Source organism: Nannospalax galili, unplaced genomic scaffold (assembly GCF_000622305.1).
Source record: "Nannospalax galili isolate Female #2095 unplaced genomic scaffold, S.galili_v1.0 scaffold397, whole genome shotgun sequence".
Lineage (NCBI taxonomy): Eukaryota > Metazoa > Chordata > Mammalia > Rodentia > Spalacidae > Nannospalax > Nannospalax galili.
The window spans coordinates 3,909,764-3,929,670 of record NW_008341879.1 but is presented as its reverse complement, the minus strand read 5'-3'; the positions used below and the strand labels follow the sequence as shown (position 1 = coordinate 3,929,670).

The following is a 19,907-nucleotide window of genomic DNA, read 5'->3' as shown; positions in this document are numbered from 1 at the left end:
TGCCTCATGTACTCGGCACTGGTGGAGCATGGATGTCACTGGCATCAAGATCATACAGGTACAGGTACTAGCACCGAGAAGAGTCTGGGTAATATCTCTGGGTATTGGGATCAAAGGTAATCATTTGATTGTGTTTCTGTGCTTTAAAAATTATTTCCAAGGGACATGCATTGATCTTGCAATCAGAAGGCATTTGTGAATTTGAAAAAATACTTTATATTGTAAAGGCGACATGTCTTACACGCTCACTGTCAGAGAAAGAGAGCTCTATTTTGTGTTGCAGTGCTGGAATATTTAGATAACATGCTGCCTGGAAGGAATCACATGGTTCAAGGCTGATTATTAATACCTGAGAACTACAGCAGGCATATTGCTGTGGGAAACCAGCTTTCAGCAGCCAGGTGCTCTGAAGAGCTGTGCCCAGTTGCTCAGCACCAAGATGCCTGACTTGTCTCAATGTGCGTTTCCATTTTCACACTCAGTACTTGTACAACTGATCATAGCATGAACCGTCCCCCCTCCATTTCATTTGGCACTCTCTGTGTTCTAAGTCTTTGCAAACTGTCTATTACTCCCTTCTGGTGTTTTCACTACAAGCATATACAGCACTTTAATGAAATCAACCCATTTCTCTTATGAAAAGCACTACTTTGGTAATGAAGTGCTAAATCCATCCCAAACATCACTGAGTTAAGGAGTAAGGATGAGAAAGCACTCGGCCTAAAGGAAGGACAATGGCACGAGCATGGAGAAGCGCTGACCAGCACCCACGATGTGGCACAAGGGTGCCCACGCTCCCAGCTCTTCAGGGATGAGAAGATGTTGACTGTTTCATCCCCTATAAAATTGCTTCCAAAGCCTGATAACAGGCATGTGGGTGGCAAGCACTTTTAAATAATGACTGTGAATTTGCAAAATATACCATCCACAAATTACTGTTATCAGCAGCACCTTAAGGTCACATGATTGTACTGTATTTTAGCTCAGCAGAAACTGAGGGGCCACCATATTAATATTCTTATTCAAGATTTCCTAACTGGGCTGCAGGACCTCAAGTTGGTGAGGATTGTTAACCTAGAGGTGTTTTAGACTTCAGGCCAGGACCTGACAGTGGCTTACATTCTCAAATGTGGCCATAAGAGCTTGTCACAAGCCTGACCTGGAAAAGCATCTAATCTATGGAGGTGATGCTAAAGGGCAGCTCACTGGGTGTTTTGAGCTCTCTGAGGCTTCTTGGCTTTACACTCCATCTACCTGCTTCCCTGCCTAACTGCCATAGTCATTCTTCCAAATGAGTTTTCTTTTTCCTCCTTAGATCACCAAAGTTAAGGGTCAGTTCCATGCTGTCCTGCCTGAGCCTAAAGGGACTTTTAAGCAAGTGATTTTGCTCCAAGTAGCTACAAGCAGATTAGGCAAGAAGGGAGGGAAGGAAAGAGAGAGAGAGGGAGGGAAAACAAAGGCTAAAAGGGAGAGAAGATAGAGGGAGAGGGTAAGAGAAAAAACATGCAGGGAAGTGATTGGAAGCCATCAGACAAGTTCTAAAACCCTATTTGGTACTCAAGAAATGTGGCCAGGATTTCTCCAGTTACTTCCTTTGCTCTTATTGGACTCTAAGGACTGGATTTGTCATGTCTGCTTCCCAGAGCATCCTCCTTGGCAGGCAGTCCCTGCAGCCCCATACTGAATTCCCAAAGGCTCGACAAGACACATGTTCATGGCTTCTTTTCACTTCTGTCATCACTCAGTTGTCTGTCATGCTTCCTCTCCAAGCTCCTGCCAAGCCTGACTTTCAAATTCTGTCACTATGTTTGACTTCTCCCCGAATGCCAGGCCTCTGTTTGCTCTAGTTCTAGCCAGTTCCTGGGTATCTCTCCTACTACGTGCCAATAACAACCTAAATAAAATATGTACAAATGTGAAATTCATTTTTCTTTCCCTGAATTTGCCTCACACACCTTCAGTTGCCAGTATCTGTCCAGGCACCACCACCATCTTCCTCCCAAAGACTGAGTGCAGCACTATCTTGGCCTCTTCCTCCCAGGTACCACACTCAGGATTCTCTTGAATCAACCCGCATCACTTCTGCCTTTGTGATTTACTCTCCACTGCTTCCCAGCACCCAATTTGAACTCTCCCTCACTTGTGGGAGAATTGACACTGCTTCTGTCTCTTCCTGTCAGAGTCTCACTTAGCCCCTCAGTAATTTCCTGACCAGAGCTGGTTGGTTAGGAATCTGAAGCCTCCTTCCTATGCTAGCATTCTTTCACGTTCCCACCTTACTCTTCACGTGCTTCCTACTTTTAGCTGCTGAACCATGAAATGGGCCTCATATGTGGCCACAGTGTTTGGCCTCTGAGTTTTACAAATGTTCTGAAATGCACTTTTCTTTCTCAGATCTCAAGTCCAAATTCCTCTTAAAAATTAAAGAGCACCCAAGATTCCTGAACCTCAGGAGGGTCCTGCCCGCTAGCTGATCCATTTGTAACTGTTGATCTGTGCCTTCCTTGGGATTCCCTGTAATCATCCCAATCACATATGTCTGGGAGAGGAAAGCCCAGTATGTCTCCCACAGCATCGCGTGCTACTGAGCCAAGCCCATGGCAGGTTTCTGCCAAATGAACAACGCTGAAAACACACCTTCCATCCTGTCCTCTAACAGGGACAATAAGAAACGTGTAAGAAGATCACAGGTTGGTTTCTGATCTCTAGGAACTTCTATTTCATCACAGCAACAGGCCTAATAAATATTAGCAGCGTGGGAGCTGGACAGCACGACCAATGAGAAGATACACCATGCACACGTCTTGATATGTTGGACAGCAGGTCTTACTTTATATGTACTGAAATTGGACACTAGTAATTCATATGCTTTGGATAGATCAAGAGACTTTCAGGACAAGGAAGTATCAAGATAATACCTCACAAGGGCCAGAACAAGTGTGGCTTGTCCACACGAGGGTGAATCAGCTGCTATGATTAGGAAAGGGAAAAGCACGGCATGGAGTCCTGCCGGCAGTTAACCATGGCCCCGCAGATGCCAGAACAAGGATTAAGTGCCTCTTAGGATCACTCCATTTAATCCAAGTGACAGCCTGCAAAGTAGATATTATCATTGCCAATTTTATAAGCAAGGATGTTGAGATTTGAGGAGATTAAATGACTGGCTAAGGTCACACAGGATTAAGTGACAAAGCTGGGTTCTGAAAGTGGCATCCACTCATGGTACTACGATGTCTCCTCCAGAGCAAAACATAAGCGTCTCAGGGTGATTTCTTCATGAAGGCAGACTTCTTGGATTTATGACTAATTCCTTAAGCACAATGCATAATGAGATCTCAATAGGAGTAAATTTACTCTGAAAGCAAGGTGGTTGTCCACCTAAAAGAAGAGAGACTGGGCAGGCAGATGAGTACCCTGGAGGAAATGACAGAGGTCCGCCATTGGATAGCATCTCCAGGCTCAGAGGAAGCACAAAGACTAGAGTCTGGAATCAAATCACCCTGCTCCTGTCTACTTCAGTTACAAAACAAGGAACAAGCTCCTACTAAATACAGATATTCTATAAGGAAAAGTCTTACAGAGTGATGATGGGTGAGAAAGAAAACAACAAAGGAAATATACCTGGTCTCATTGGCACACCGGATCTTGCAGCCTTCCTTAGGAATCACCAACCCCAGATGCATTCGGAGCCTGCAGTTTGTGGGTCCTGTGTGTGGCCACACATGAGTTCCAGGGTGCATGATGGAATATTTGATCTGCACAGAAAGTATGATACATGATCATCCATTTATCAAGGTGTGGGGAGCAGTAAAATAAAGTCACAGTACAAAATTACTGTGACTCACATTAGAGTCTTTGCACACCGTGGGATTTATGTGCACGGCTGCTGTACTCATGATGGAACTAAAAAATAATCACTCAGATTTTCTACAAAGCAGTAAACACTCAACATCCTCCACTTCAATTGAGCACATGAAATTATGTTTCATTAAAAAGTGAATGACGGCATCCATAGTGCCAACAGAAATAACTGTCACCTTGTAAATGTCAGCTCTACTTCCTTCCTGACAACAAACTGCTCTCCTATCTCTGAAAACACTCTTGGTACCTGTCCTCTCCTGCATCCTGTAGTCTCAGAGAACTTTTCTAGTAAAGCACAGGTTTTAGGAGCTCCTTTACAGGCGTTCTCATTCTTCCTTCCTAGAACAAAGCATGATAAAAAACCATTGTGAGAATGAAATCACAAGCCTGGTACTCTAAGGTGTACCTATAGCCACAGCAAATCTGGAAGTTGAACTAGGAGATCACCTGAGCCCAGGAGTTCAAGGCCACCCTGATCAACATCATGAGACCTACTGAAACCAACTAATCAATAAAAACCACATTGTAGTAAAGCTTTAACTCATCTTACTGAACCACATGTGATCTGCACAGTTACCTTCACAGTAGGAATGTGAAAGCCAGGTAAATGTAAGAGGAAGAGTGTTATGGGCAGAATAAGATACTAAATTCTTAATTCATTCAGGGTTCAACTATTCCATTAAGGCTGTCTGATGAATAAAACAGATGTTGAATACTTATTTTTCCCTCTGTGGTAGGAAGAAAAATGGCCACTTCCAAAGATCCACATGGTAATTTCAGGATCATGTGGACATGTTATATTATACAGCAAGGAGAAAATATTGTTGCAGTCAGCACTGAGATTTCTAGTGAGCGTATCTTAAAATAAGGAGATTATCCTGGATTAACTGGAGGGGCCCAAAGTAATCAGTGTCCTTAAATATGGGAGAGCAGGGCAAAAGATTCAGTGATACAAGTTAAAACAGAATGCCCAGTCATCACTGGTTTTAGAGACAGAAGAGGGACATAAGACAAGGGCCATGGGAAGTTTCTATACTCTGAAGCCTATTGAAGGATGATCCCTTGATTTTAGTCAGTGAAATGCATGGCACACTTCTGAGCCCCCATATTTCAAGTCACTACTTTATGGTAACTTGCTATAGAACCTACAGGAAACTAATACATCCCCTAAGAAAGGAAATTACCTTCTATTCTATACTAAACCCAAAATGCATGTCTAAGACTACATTAAAGAGTTACCAAAACATTATTTTCAACAGGAATTTCATGTCTTTTCCAATCTACAGACCATTCTTTAAATGTTGATAAAAATGACATTTAAATGAAGAGGAGTAGGTCTTGGAGTGATATGATTTTCTATGAGTAATTGTATCAGGAACACAGATTCTGGGGCATAGTCTTCAGCAGCCTGGGCCTTGTAAAATTTCTCCATACTCTACTTGGGAAGATGTGGTCAGATGCATATGGCATCATTTGCTTTCATGAGGGAGGAAAACAAGGAGTTTATTCAAAAGACAGATATATTTTAATTCCTTGTTCTATGAAAGAGGCTCCATCCAAAGATGAGTTTTTCTTTAACGTTAGCTGTGCACTAAGATAATCTGAAGTTGAAAATAAAATCATTCATAAGAATACAACACAAAGAAATTTGCCTCAGTCAAATGGACCTCTAGACTTTAGGAAACAGTTTACATATCTCTATTCGCTACTTACAAATGAACCTTTTGCTTATTGTGTACAATGTTAGTTACTATTTTGAGTTATTAACAGAGTATCCCAAATGAGCCAAACAATTAGTGTCAGTTTGAAAGAATAATACATAAGTATATATGCACCATAGCTTTTAAGTCCAGCTTTCCATCCCTTCCTATAGGAAGGGCCTGAGGAATTTCTTAGCCTAGGGCTTGTGCTGTTCAGGCTGTGGCTGAGTAACGTCCAGCAGCTTGAAGAACAATCAGACCAGTGGGACTTCCTGAATGCACAGAGGTGAACATGTGCCACTAAGGGGGACTAGTGTGCCTTATCTAAGTGACAGGTAATGCAAGGGCTGCCAAATGGATGGATCCTGTCAGAAGGACTTGGTCAGTTCTCAGTTAGAAAGCACCTCTAGGCCTGTAGGCACATAAAAAGAAGATATCCCTATCTAAAAAAGCCACACCCTGAAACTTAGTAAGCATTCTGAACAAGTCGTTCAAAACGTTACAGGTTCTAGACCATATTTTGGATCATAAATGCTCAACTGGCAAAATCTATGCAAATATTCCCAAATCTGAAAAACTAAAGTTGGAAACATTTCTGGCCTCAATTATCAGGGATGATACTCAACCTATTTTATCTTTTGTATTCTGAAAACACAAATTCTCTCTCAGGGGCAAGTTGTGCAATAGAGGTTCAACATTTGTGGACTGCAGTTTGTAGTTTTAAGTATCCTTACATGATTGGAAGGGTCTAGGCAATGTAAAGTTTCCATGGTGCTCACCATGGCCAGATGCTTAGAGTGATGCACCTGATGGTCATTGCATCTAGGCAGTCACGTTGTTATTCCACAGAGGAGGAACTGATTGACACCCAGAGGAATCACACAGTAATGGGCAAGCAGAGAGCTGGGAATTCCAATCCAGTCTTTTAAGTAAGACTCAGGACCACCTCTTTATTATCGTTCTTACTAATATGCTACTGTTACATAGAAACAAGGTGGCATCCCTGTCCTATACTGGGCAACTGTGTGCCAGGTCTTTCCTCCATGGTAAAAACCCCATATTTAATGTACTATTTCATTGCTTTATTCAGATGAGATTTAGGTCATACCCACATCATATGGCTGAAAAGAATCATTCAGGACTGTAACCTGGGATGTAGTTTCCAAATCCTACACTTTAAAACACAGTTTCTTATTTGGATTTGGATAGATCATGGTTTACAAGGCAGGGTGGGGAGCCATTCAACTGACTCTAGGTAACTGAATGAGGAATGGCCAACCCTGGCAACTCAGTGACTTTGCTGCTGTTTTTATTGTTTCTCACCAAAGTTAACTCTTAAGAAGTAGCAAACTTGGTTTCTGTGGGAAAATGGCCCAGAAAGAGATCTAACAGTCAATGCAGAAATAAAAGAGTAACATGTCATTTGCATATAAACATACTTTATCAGGGCTATTCACAGAGCTAGAGATGGATATATTCCTAAAATTCAAGGCTCTCTTACTGAGATGACAAATTCCATCTTGCATGACAACTTTAATCAATGGATAGGGGCTGCCCAGAACAACAGTGTAATCCTCTATGACCGTGGCTTCCAAGCCCTGCTTGCTAAAGTACAATTTCTCATCTTGTCACATGATGGACTACAAAGGATGGAGGATCAATTAGCACCATTTTTCGTGGGCTCTAGAATGAACACATGTGGCATATTTTCTGTGTATGTGAGTCACTGTTAGTGACAAGAAAGAGATCAACTGAGCTACCTGGAAAAGATACTTTCCAAAGTGTTGAGCCACTGGCCACTTGTTCGGTACACTTCAGGGGGTGGGCTTTGGTGATGCAGCTGTCTTTGATTAATTTCTACCCACAGTCCTGTAAGTAACCCCAATAAAACTCATTGGTTTACCAAAAAAGTCACATAGCAATTTAATATATTTATTCATTTAGAGCTTAGGGAATCACACACAGGGTTCTGTATACCCTAGGCAAGGGCTCTACCATTGAGGCAGGCTCCCTAGTCCTACACACAGCAATTTGAAAACATATTTTATTTATATTTGCCGATTCTATCCTTTGTCAATGCTAAAAAATTAATCATTTAAAAAATGCAAGAACTGAGGGTATAGCTTCATGGTAGATCATTTTCCTAACAAATGTGAAGACCTGGGTTCAAATCCCAGCACTACACATACAAAAGAGAATAAAGTATCAATTATAGTACTTGGAGACAGTATCAGTCTACTAGAACAATACAACAAAGTACCACAGACTGAGTGGCTTAAACAACAGAAACATGCTCATTACACACACACACACACACACACACACACACACACACGCATCTAAATTATTTTGAATAAAATAATTATGAAATGAAATGAGGACATAAATTCAGTCTTTTAAAAAAATTACTCAAGGGAAAATTACATGCATTATAGATTAAGCACCCAAAGCTGTATCTATAGATTCACTAATAGCCTGAAAATGCTTATATTAATAAAGAATGGAAATAAATTTTCTAAGGTTGTTTCAATCAATATGTTTATTAAAACAATTAAAAATTAACAAAAAGAACTAGAGGAGGAAGAAAAATTATAAATATGGAATTATAAAATTGTCATAAGAACAATTTTATGAGCTTCTTAAAAGAACAGAATTGATAAAATTTTACTACAACTAAAAATGAAAAAGAACATGCAAATTCTTCTCAGTGAGAACTTAATAAAGATATTGAAAAAGTAAAAACCACAAGAAATTACACTAAGCTGCTCACAGAAATTTAGTTTTAATCAAATTACATGAAACTTAAAAGTCTAATATTGCCTCCCAGCCAATAATTACTTCTACTCTTTATTTTCTTTATTGCTTCATGCTTTTACATCCATGTAATTCTTTAAATATTTCAATGTTGTCAAAGCACCTTTTTTATTAGCAACTACTGTTTCTGCAGACTAAGTTTCTGCCAGGGTGCATTCTGCTCTGCATTGCCTCAGGAGGCCTAGCAGCTTTGATGGAACTGAAGTATCAGAGGAAAACCTAAGTGTCAATGGTATTCAGCCATCCTCTTGACACTGCAAATACAAATCTGCATATTGCCCACCTACAGACACTGTAGCTTCCTTATAATACACCTCATTGGTAAATGCTGACAATCACCTGAGGTTATATACAATCTGTCTGATGGATATGTTCTTGAAAATGTTACTCAAGAAGTTCTTCCTATGTACAATCCACTGTCTTTATGTGTCCTTGAAGTAAGTTGATTGCTTATTGTATTCTGACCTTTCTGTTTAGCTAAAACTGTGCAGAACACACTGTCTGATCATCAGAATGAATTTACTTTTGTATAGCTATTGATTAAAAAAGAGGGGGCGCAAGTTGAACTTTCAAGAGAATTAGAAAATCCTTAAGGTTCAGTGTTTGTCATGCAAAAACAGATGAATATTAACTTAGTGATCACAGGCATTGTGGCTTCATGCAAGTGCCTGAGTGCCTCTTCTGATTGACTAAGATCTCTGAACTGGAGTGACCTTATTCTGACTTTCAGCATCATCTGCATTTTATAGAAGCAAATAAGACTCAGATGCTCCTTCCTAAGTGATAGGCACATGGTGGACTTATACCTATACAGTGGGGGGGGGGTACTGTGAATGACATAATATTTAACAGGGAAGATTAGAAATATTAAAATATTTATACATTTATCCAAATAGACATATGTATACACACAAATACATATAGTTGTTTAAAGACAGATGTCTTTTAAAACAATGAGCCTCCCCCCCAAAAAAATTGGTTTTCTAAGCAGTCTCCTTTAAGTCCTGGCATCCCAGCTCTGGGCACATCACTAGAAGACCCTTGTTACCTGTCATTTGCTCAATGGATAAAGAGAGTAACCTAGATGTCAAGGGCTCACCTTGCTGCCACAGTGTGAACTGACTCCAGTCCCCCTTCTCCCGTAGGTTTTCATCTTCAGGCAGGAAGAGGCCCTTGGTTGTATCCATCACCGCGAGGCCTTCATCACGGATTGACTTCCAGTTTCTTTCTAAAGACTTCAAAGAAAATTTTTATTTCACTGAGATGAAAATATGCCCCACAGAGCATCTTAAAGTGGCATTCAGTTTCTTATTTGTTTATTTAATAAAGAAAAGAACATTTTGCTCTCATCTAGATTGCTTATTTCAATTTACTTTGGAATCTCTTCTCAACTATATTAAAAAAGAAAGAAAACCTAGTCCTAGAACCCTTGAAAATTATTCCCTCTATAATTGTTTGTTTCATAGCTTGCCTGAAGTTTCCTCCCTCCAGTCCTTCTTCTCTCCAGCCCCAAAAGACACTGATCCTGCTGACAACACACTGCAATAATTCCAAGTCCTGCTTCAGCATCCACAGCGGAACACAGATCACAGATTTCATTCTAGCAGAGTCCTTTAAAAAGATGCCATTTGACATGGCAAATATGAATCACACTTTTAACGAGACTGGAAAACTGTCCATTGGAGCAGAATGCATTATAAGATCAACAGTAAAACACAAATGTTCTGGTGTTTAGATCTCAGCAAACAAATATGTTCCTGACATTTTATGAGGTTGCTTAGCCTCAGCTAGGGCTTGATAAGAGCAGATTCAGTGACTGATCTTTCAGGCACTCACCACCAGGACACTACACTGTGTATCAGGGGTAGGGTGGTGGTGAGAGGGGGCAGTGGAGACAAGCAGGCAAGCTGAGCTTCCAGAGGAGCCCCCAGCAGAAGAGAAGAAGAAAGCTTCCTACGGGAAGCAGGAAAGAGTTGAGCAGTTGAAAAACAGGACCAGATGAGAAGCGGATGAACTATGTGAGGATATGGGATCGCAGACAGGCAGGAACACACAAGTTGATGTCAACAAAGATCAGGGATCAGCTATATCTGGAGGGGCTTAAGAGAGGACACTATAAATAATAAATCATAACCAGCAGTGATTCGATACAAAATATGAAAATAATTAGTACTTTCCAAAAGTGGGTTGAGCTGACTTGTAAAGCAATATCTCTTTAAAAAATATTTATTATTTTTATTTTATATGTATGAGCTTGCACATGTGTAAGTGCACCTATGTTGTGCAGTCTCTGCAGAGGCCAGAAGAGGGCATTGAATCCCCTGGAACTGAAGTTACAGATGGTTGTTAGCCACCATGTGGGTGCTGGGAATTGAACCTGGGTCTGCTGCAAGAGCAGCCAGTGCTCTTAACTGTTGAGCCATCTCTCCAGCCCCTTAAAATAGTATTTTTTGAGTTAATCAAGCAAATAGACCTCTTATTGGATAAAAAGAAGCATGAGATATTGTTTTTACTAAATCACGTTCTCTGAATTCTCTGGAATATAGTAAAAAAAAATTCGATTAAGTCAGGATGACTATACAAGTAGAAGTCTCCAAAAAACACAGACATTCTCAGATTTGTGTAGAGCTGATGCCAGCCCAGCGTGAGCAGCCTAACACTGCTGCCGCATACAGTTTTAAACTACCTTCAAAGTTTCCCCACACGCTGTGCACTGAAACCTGATATGTAAACAGACTGTCCTTACTCTGGGAGCAGGTAGGTGAATCTCAGCCAGTCACCAGATGCCAACTGTTTAAACCACATTCAAAAGTGACAGACCCAAGTTGTAACCAACAGGGCTGCCTCTACCTTGCTTCCATTTTCTGAAATTCACTTCCTTTTCTCTGGCTATAAATACAATCTGCTCTGCTTGTGGGGTAGAGAATTCTGAGCCACCAAAGGCAGACTACTTCTGGATTCTCTAATCTGTAAGGCTAGATTTGCTCTCTCTTGTAGCATCAGTGAGCAGTTTTATGTCACGTGAACACATTAGGGCTATTAAAATATTGCAGGCCAAGAGATTTTGGTTAGAGATTGAGTTGATAATGCTATTTCTGTGAAACCTACCATCACCTTGTGTGAACTGGTGCACCTGTTCCTGTCGTCACCCTGCTTGCGGTGGTGCTAATTACTTGTCTTTCCATGTTCAACGCTCAGTCCAACAGCCACTTTTCCCAAGTCAGAAGTTTATAACTACTGAGCTAAAGCTTTCACTGAAATAAGAAGACTCACTTTGGTTGGCCTCCAGATCGAGAGAGCTGGATGATTTTTGTCAAGAATGTCAAGATCATGGGAAAGAAGAAAAAGTGCACCCCAGGACTTTGCAGTCCACTCACATCGCAAATGCACCTAAATTGCCAGTACTCCCTGATGATATGGTAGCTTGTTCAAGTTGCTAGATAAATCTGTTAGATTCTTGTTAAACTGTCACACAGACAAGGAGAGACTTACCTCTCTAACACACGAAATTACTTTCCAAATGAGGTTACTGGAGCCTTATAAGGGCAAGCTTTTGCTCTCTTCCCCTACCCTGGTATTTTAGAAATTCCTTTCATTTCTTTTGAAAGCTGATTTTAAGGGCATGGTTGGGAACAGCTGATCTTTTGTTACTAAATAGGGCACAAAGCCCTAGGGGAAATGTTAAAGTGATTGTATCACTCAGTATAATTTAAATTTTTTACTTAAGAACAAGCTTTTGCACACAAATGTCACCCTGCACCTTTCACCCTTAGTCTCCTAGGCAAGTGTTGCTAAGGTCCTTTTCCATGGGTAGCAATGATCCTCCTTTTTTCTTTACATTTTATTATTCATTTACTTACTTATACTGTGTGTGTGTGTGTGTGTGTGTGTGTGTGTGTGTGTGTGCGCGCGCGCGCACACTACAATGCCTTAGGTTAGAGGACAACTTGAGGGAGTCATTTCTTTCCTTCAACCATCTGGGTCTCGGGAATCAAACTCAAGTCACAAGCTTGGCACCAAGCACCTTTATTGCTGAGGTACCTGGCCCTCCTGGTTTTTCTTTTAAAGCATTGCTTTCCCTTGTGTGTGCACAGTTGAGCTGCATGACAGTTCAAGCACTAAAGGAGCAAAGCAATGCAGAGAGGGGTCCCTGTATCTGACTCCAAACACAAGTGCTAGAGTGCCACACATATTCTCCATCTGTGATAGTTAATTTGGTTGTCAACTTTACTGGACTGAGACATGCCTACAAAACTGTTAAAACACATTTCTAGGACTGTCTGTGCAGATGCTTCTGCAGATGACTGGCACATGGGCCAGTGTACTGAATGGGAAAGATTTGCCCTGAATGTGGGTGGTACCATCTAATGGGCTGGGAGCCTGGATGGAACCAGGCAATCAGGAGGAAGCTTGTATATTAGACTTTTCTTTCTTTTTCCTCTTCCTCTCTTTCTGTTTTCTCCCTCCCTCTCTTCCTTCCTTTCTTCCTTCTCTCCTCCCTCCCTCCTTTCCTTTCTTTCGACTATACTTCTCTTGAGCGTGTGAGTTTTCTGCTGTTGCCACTGTGGGAGAACATCAGACTCCAGCTTCTGAACTCATTTGCACCAGCAATTGAACAAAAGGCTTAGCCCTGCAGTATTCCACAGCGGCTTCAGCACTAGTCCTTTTTATTGAGGCTTCCAGTTTCTTGCACTGAGAAGCTATTGGTTTTCACAGCTCTCCAGCCTGCAGAAGGCCATTGTGAGGCTATCCAGTCTCTTGTAAGCCAATCTAGCATGTCCCTGTATAATTGTACATGCCCTCTATTGGTTCTCTTCCTTTGGAGACTACTAATCTACTAACCAAGAGCCACAAAGATTTCTGGTTTATTTCCATTGTAACACAGCAACTCGGCAGTTTCTCTTTTGAGTCCAATACTTTGTCAACACAATTTATAGCTTGAAGTGTCCCCAACCCTTCCAGGGAAAAAACTTTTCACATAGAGAAGGCAAAATGACTCTGGGAATGGTTGTTGAACAGTCTACTGACCAGAAAAGCTAACACCAGAAAACACTGTGTTGTTTCCCCTCAGCCATTACTAAGGCACTAGTGGAAAAAAGACAGTCACACATAGCCAGAGATTCTATACTGTGGTGGGTATTGGGGTCTGTTACCCCCTAGAGCCCTAAGCAATTGTGGGATACCACAGGTACCACTCATGGTTGTCACAGAGCATTCACCAATTAAGGGAACTGTCAGGAGCAGGTACATCCCCAGTGCCTGGACAGCCTTCTCCACAGTGCACAGAGAATCTGACTTAAAGGCAGCTCATGCCCATAGCCAGTGTGGGAAACTGAATGAACCACAAGATGGCAGCAGTGAGCCCTGACACACAAAAAAAAACCCCAGTGATACACCCATCTCAGCCCCCTCAGAGTTCAAAAAACACTGAAGTACACCAATCATAACCAAAGATGGAAACATCTTTCTACCGTATGAATCGCATGAATGACTGAGGGAGTTTTCATCTTTGGAATGACAACAATAGTTGTTTTTTGTTTGTTTGTTTTGAAATGTATGAGTGTATTGCCTGCATGTGTGTAAGTGCACCCATGGGAGGTCAGAAGAAGACGTTGGATTCCTCTGGAACTGCAGTTACAGACAGTTGTTAGCCACCATGTGGGTCCTGGGAATTGAACCTGGGTCCTCTGCAAGAACACCTAGTGCTGAGCTATCTCTCCAGTCCCCACAATAGGGTTTTAAGGAAGAAATGTGGAAAGAGACCTGGAAATATTTTTTAACTACACAGCAAGGAAAAAAGTACAAAGTTCAAATGGTTACAGGAGATTAAAAAACAAACCAAATTACACTGTGCAAGTGTGTATGTTTCGTATGTTACGAAGTTGTGCTGCTACAACACAGCATAACTGACAGAGTGGCTTATAACAGTAATTTTATTTATTCAGTTCTTGGTATTGAAAGTCCAAAATCAAGGAATTGGAAGATTTGGCGTTCACAGCTCGCAGGTGGTTCTTTCTCAAAGGAAGCACACATGGTGGAAGAGGGAGGGCTAGGAGGAGGCTGGCAAGAGCTGGTCTTCAGTATCTAAGCCCCTCTCGACAGTCCCACCTCTGAATGTCTTCACCTTGGGAGTCAGGGACTCAGCAAATGGCCGTGGCAGGGACACAGCATCCAGGCCACCACAGCATGTTGGGGTAGGAGGGCAAGAGGGAATGTGAATTGTTTTCATCATCCCATCTCAGTTGAGATGGCAAGAGGCATTATTTTAGAAAATTCCAACTGGAATTTGGGCATGGAGCAAGGAATGCCTATGTTTTTAAAGGCCTCTGAAACATCATTTCTTTGGTCCTGAATTCATCCATTTCATAAAAATAGAAAGGGAACTAATTGAGCTGGCATCCAAGCTGGTTTCAGGGAGGACAGTGGCTTCTAATGCATGCTGTTTCTTGTGGCTACGTGGACTTTAGAACACAGAGATCTGTCATTCCAGGACCATACAGCTTCATAAACCTATGACCTGTACTTGCCTTCTGAGTAAACCCAGTGGTTTTCTTCTCTCTAGTCATCTACAGTGGACTTCAAATCTTAGGCCTTCTAATCCCACAGTATGCCTGGTTTGCCTGCACCCAGATGCTCTGGCCTGTCAGAGCAGTCTCCTTATCTGCACTGCGAGCCTGCTCTGTCTACTTAATGGTGTACTTCTCAAGGTTTAAGTATATTAAGTTCTCTTCTTTTAAAATTCTCTCTTAAAACTGACTTCTGGCCAAGTCTTTCTTTTGAGGTTTGGGCTATATAGCTCAGTGGCACAGACCATGAGTTAAATTCCCAGTTAACTCTTCAAAAAAAATCTTTCTTTTGAGAACAAATGGAAGCCAAACTAATTCTCATTATTTATTACTAATATTTTGTTTTTAAAAAATTCTTACTATTTTTATTTTATGTGTATGCGTGTATTGCCTGCATGTGTGTATGTGCACCCATATCATGCAATGCCTCAGGAGGTCAGAAGAAGGTGTCGGATCCCCTGGAACTGGAGTTACAAATGGTTGTTAGCCAACATGTAGGTGCTGGGAATTGAACCTGGGTCTGCTGCAAGAGCAGCCAGTGCTCTTAACTGCCGAACCATCTCTCCAGCCCCTTTTCCTATTATTTTCATTTAATGAAAGTATTTCCATGCTTTTTAAATAGTCAAATATTAAAACAGGTCTTAGAAAGAAAACAATGGTCTCACCCCAACTTTTCCCCAATCCAACCCCATCCCAGCTAGTTCTTATAAATGCTTCTATTATTTGCCTGTATCTAAATAAGATGTTTATATTAATATCCTTGATTTATTAAGTTTACACACTATCACTTACCTACTAGGGACGGTTAATGATTTACCAGTTTGATACCTTTCTCTTTTCCATCCTGGTAATAGTTAATCTCACTAATCTTTCATACAGCTGGGTAAATTCACCTTCAGATTTTATAATATTATGACAATGAGGTATCATTCATACTTGAGTTCTAGTGATCACACTTCATTTCACCCGCAGCTTTTAAACGTCCTGCCCCATTTGGGTGGTTTTTCTGATGCTTGTGACCTATTTTGCCCCCGACTCTGAAAAAGTACTATAAAATCCTTCTCTTGCCTAATCCAAAATCTACATGCCTAATCCAAAAATCTGAAATCTGAAATGTTCCAAAATCTGGAACTTTTTGAACAATGAGAAGTGAAAAACTTTGTTTGATGTATAAAATTATGCAGAATACTGCATAAAGTTACTTTCAGCCTATGAATAAAATTGCAAACAGAAATAAATTCTACGTTCATACCTGGCTTCTATCCCCCAAGATATCTTATTATAATAATCCAAGAACTTCTGGAACACTGCTACTCTTGGGCATTCTGGATGAGGAGCACTTACACTGTATTCTATGCTTTACCAAAAACATCATAGAGCTCATTTGTCTCCTTTCCTAAAAGTAACCATTCTGTAGCCCCTCTGCATGGTGTGACCCACAACTGCTGCCTGGGTCACATGTACTTGCTTGGCCCCGGCCTAGGACTAGGCTGCCTGATTCCTGGACTGTGTTCTTGCTGAGAGGCCACACCACAAGCAAAACTGAATTTCTGAAAATATCTGAAGATATTCTAGTACTTTATCAAAAGTTTGACTATGTATAGTAAGTGTTTAGGTAATAAAAGTTTTTCTAGGTAGCAAGTAATTCCTTTTATAGTTTTTCTTGTTATTCAATGTGATTAGTATCTTATTTTTATCTTGAAATAATTACTTGACAAATAAAGGCTACATAGATTCAGATTGTATGGGATGGTGTTTATTTGTATACTTTGTGGACTGTGATGTCCACATTCAAACCTCAGTCATGGCCACCTACATCGCATGTTACATGCCTAGAATTGCTCATCTTTTAAGAGAAACTTTGTGCCTCTGGGCCAACATCTCCCCATTTTCTCCTCCCCCTTAGCCCATGACAACCACTGTGCTACTCTTTGCTTTTATGAGTTAGACTTTCTCCAATTCCAAATACATATAACACCTCACAGAATTCACCTTTCTACATCCAGTTTATAATATCCTCCAGTGATGCTGCAAATAGCCATGTCTTCTCTTTAGGCTGAGTAGTAGTCCACTAAGCTTATGTTCCATGTTCCTTATCATTCATCTGCCGATGGATACATAGGGAATTGCCATATGTTGGAATGCTGTGAATAATGCTATGAAGAACGGGGGATATCGGGGGCACATATTGATGTTATTTTCCTTGACTATATACCCAGCAGCAGGATTTCTGGAATTTTTAAAAACCTCCATACTGTTTTCCAGGGATGGCTGTACTAATGTATAGTTCTGCCACCAATATCCAAGAGTTCTCTTTCCTCCACACTCGTCAGCACTTGCTTTCTTTTAGTGTTCATGGTTGGCCACCCTGCCAGGAGTGATGTGCCATCTCACTGTGGTTTGGAGTTGTATTTACTAGATTAGTGAAGTAGGTCATTTTTTTTTTTTTCCCTTTTTGAAGCAGGGTCTCCCTGTAACCCCAGCTGTCCTGGAACTCACTATGTAGACCAGGCTGGCCTTGAACTCACAGAGATCCACCTGCCTCTGCCTCCCGAGTGCTGGGCTTAAAGGCGTGCACCACCATGCCTGGCAGTTGGTCATTTTTTAATACACTTGTTGACAATCTGTAGACAGTCTTTGGAAAAATGTCTTTACCTATTTTAAAACAGATTATTTGCTCTTGAGGTGCACGAATCCCTTATATATTTTACATATGAAACCTTCACCATGTTTAGCTTGCAAATATTTTCTCTCCCTCCTCAGCTGACCTTTCATTTTATCAATTGCTTCTGCTGTGTGGAAGTTTGATGTGATCCCATTTGTTTACTTTTTGCCGGCTTTGAGCTATGCTTTTGAAGTCATGCCAGAAAATCATTGCTAAGACCAATGTCTTTTTATAACTGAAAGCACTCCTGCCTTACACTGCAAGACTTGGTGCTACTCTTGGATATCTAACACCCTTCAGATTCCCCCCACCCTACCCCTCTCTTTCTCTCTGACTGCCTACTTTGTAAATTTGATTCTGCCACTTACCAGCTGTGTGACTCTGGGTAAATTACTTATTGTCTACACCAGGTTCGTCATTTAAAAAGCTTCCTTCAAAACTCTCTGAGAGGATTAAGCGCATTAAGAGGGCATGTGCCATATACAAATACTCAGGACTGTGATGACAATGAGGATTTTGAGAACGCCTTTCTAGTGCCCTGAAATGTTCATGGTGACATGTCTTAGTGTTAAGTGCTGAATACTCAATGGTACAATTTAATATGGAAGCTCACAGTTTTCTTATCCTGAACCATCACTTCCTAGTATTATTTCTTTCATAAATTCTTTTTCTTTATTTTCATTGTGTAATATGTTACATTGAGCATCTAGCGCTCCTTAATTTTCTTTCGATCTTCGCTTTTTTTGTTTCTCATCATGAGAAACTTCCTTCTTGGCTTGAACACTGCTATATTAAACTCATATTTATTTGAAACTTTTTAAAAAAATTAAACTTACTTTGAGCTGGGCATGGTGGAGCACACCTTTAATTCCAGCACTCGGGACACAGAGATAGGTGGATCTCTGTGAGTTCAAGACCAGCTGGGGGTACACAGAGGCTCTGTCTCAAAAAGACACCCCCCCAAAAAAATTAAGTTCATTTTCAAACTAATGCATAAATAGAAATTTACACATATTAATGGGGGTAATGTAATCTTTGATATATGTATACATAGTAAAATTTTAAATCAGTTGTCAAACACACCTATCTCCTCAAACATTTACCAATTTTAAGGTAAAAACTTTAAAAATATTTTCTTCTGGCTTTTTGAAATGTGCACTATTTTCACCCATTGTCACTCTACTGTGCAGCAACACTTCACAGCTTCTTGGAGACCACTTTTTAAAAAAATATTTTATTTATTATTTTCATTTTATGTGTATGAGTGTATTGTCTGCATGTGTGTAAGTGCACCTGTGTCGTGTGCTGCCCAAGGAGGTCAGAAGAGGGTGTGAGATCCTCTGGAACTGGAGTTACAGGCAGTTGTTAGCTGCCATGTGGATGCTGGGAATCCAACCCAGGTTCTCTCCAAGAGCAGCCAATGCTCTTAACCACTGAGCCATCTTTCCAGCCCCCAACAGCACATTTTTTAATTCCTGGGAGTTCTTTCTACTTTTTCTCTGAGATTTTTGAGCTAGGGTCTTACTATCCAGCCCAGGCTGACCTCAAATGGACAATCAATGCAGGGATTACAGATGTGTGAGACCATGCTTGTCCCTTTCTGGGTCTTTGTTCCTTTGCATAGGGTCCTCTTCTTGTTTTATGGATATGCTGTCTTCTCTTACTGTTCTGAGCATATTAGAGGTATAATTTCAAATTCTTCTCCTCCCCATGTTTTCTGTTCCTGCTGGGCAACAGTGCCCTTTTTATTTGTCTTGTTCTTTGCTGTTCATATGAAAGGGTAACCTCACCATTTGGTGGTCCCTGGTCTTTAGTTCCATAAAGATGAACACATGACAGGATGATTCCTGTATCAAATGGCAATGCCCATGTCAGGCAGTGTCAAGCTCCCAAATTTTTAATTGGGAATCATAAATGTTAGCACAGACAGGCCTGTTCTCAGAGGCTACAGTTTCTTTGGCTACTGTAGTACTAGGTGCCTCAGATTCCTTCTTCAAGAATCCTCTGCAATAACTCTGGTTTCTGTTTCCTCAGATCTAGCCAATCAGATACTTGTTTCCCATTTTCACAAGGGGATGTTGAAGACATTCTTTACGGTCATTGTTGCTCTCTTCCATCACTTAAAAATATGCTAATTTTATTCTTCTATTTTCATTTAACTGATGTTTTATGTGGGGAGTATAATGTGCATAAGTTCTGTTTGATTCTTCTCCACTTATATTATCTATCATCTACCTATCTATCATCTATCCATCTATCTATCTATATCTATCTATCTATTTATCTCTATCTATCTATCTA

The 19,907-nt window shown here is 40.8% G+C and overlaps 1 protein-coding gene across 5 annotated transcripts in view; it reads right to left on the bottom strand.

Moving 5' to 3' along the window:
• Asph (aspartate beta-hydroxylase) overlaps nucleotides 1-19,907 on the bottom strand; it is a 251,777-nt gene that overhangs the window by 11,971 nt on the left and 219,899 nt on the right. For all 5 annotated transcript variants that reach the window (XM_029565628.1, XM_029565630.1, XM_029565627.1 and 2 more), the window contains 3 exons: nucleotides 9,475-9,610; nucleotides 4,109-4,200; nucleotides 3,622-3,755 (listed from right to left, as the gene is read on the bottom strand). In XM_029565628.1, the coding sequence (XP_029421488.1) occupies nucleotides 3,622-3,755; nucleotides 4,109-4,200; nucleotides 9,475-9,610 (362 nt within the window). The remainder of the gene's footprint in view (nucleotides 1-3,621; nucleotides 3,756-4,108; nucleotides 4,201-9,474; nucleotides 9,611-19,907) is intronic.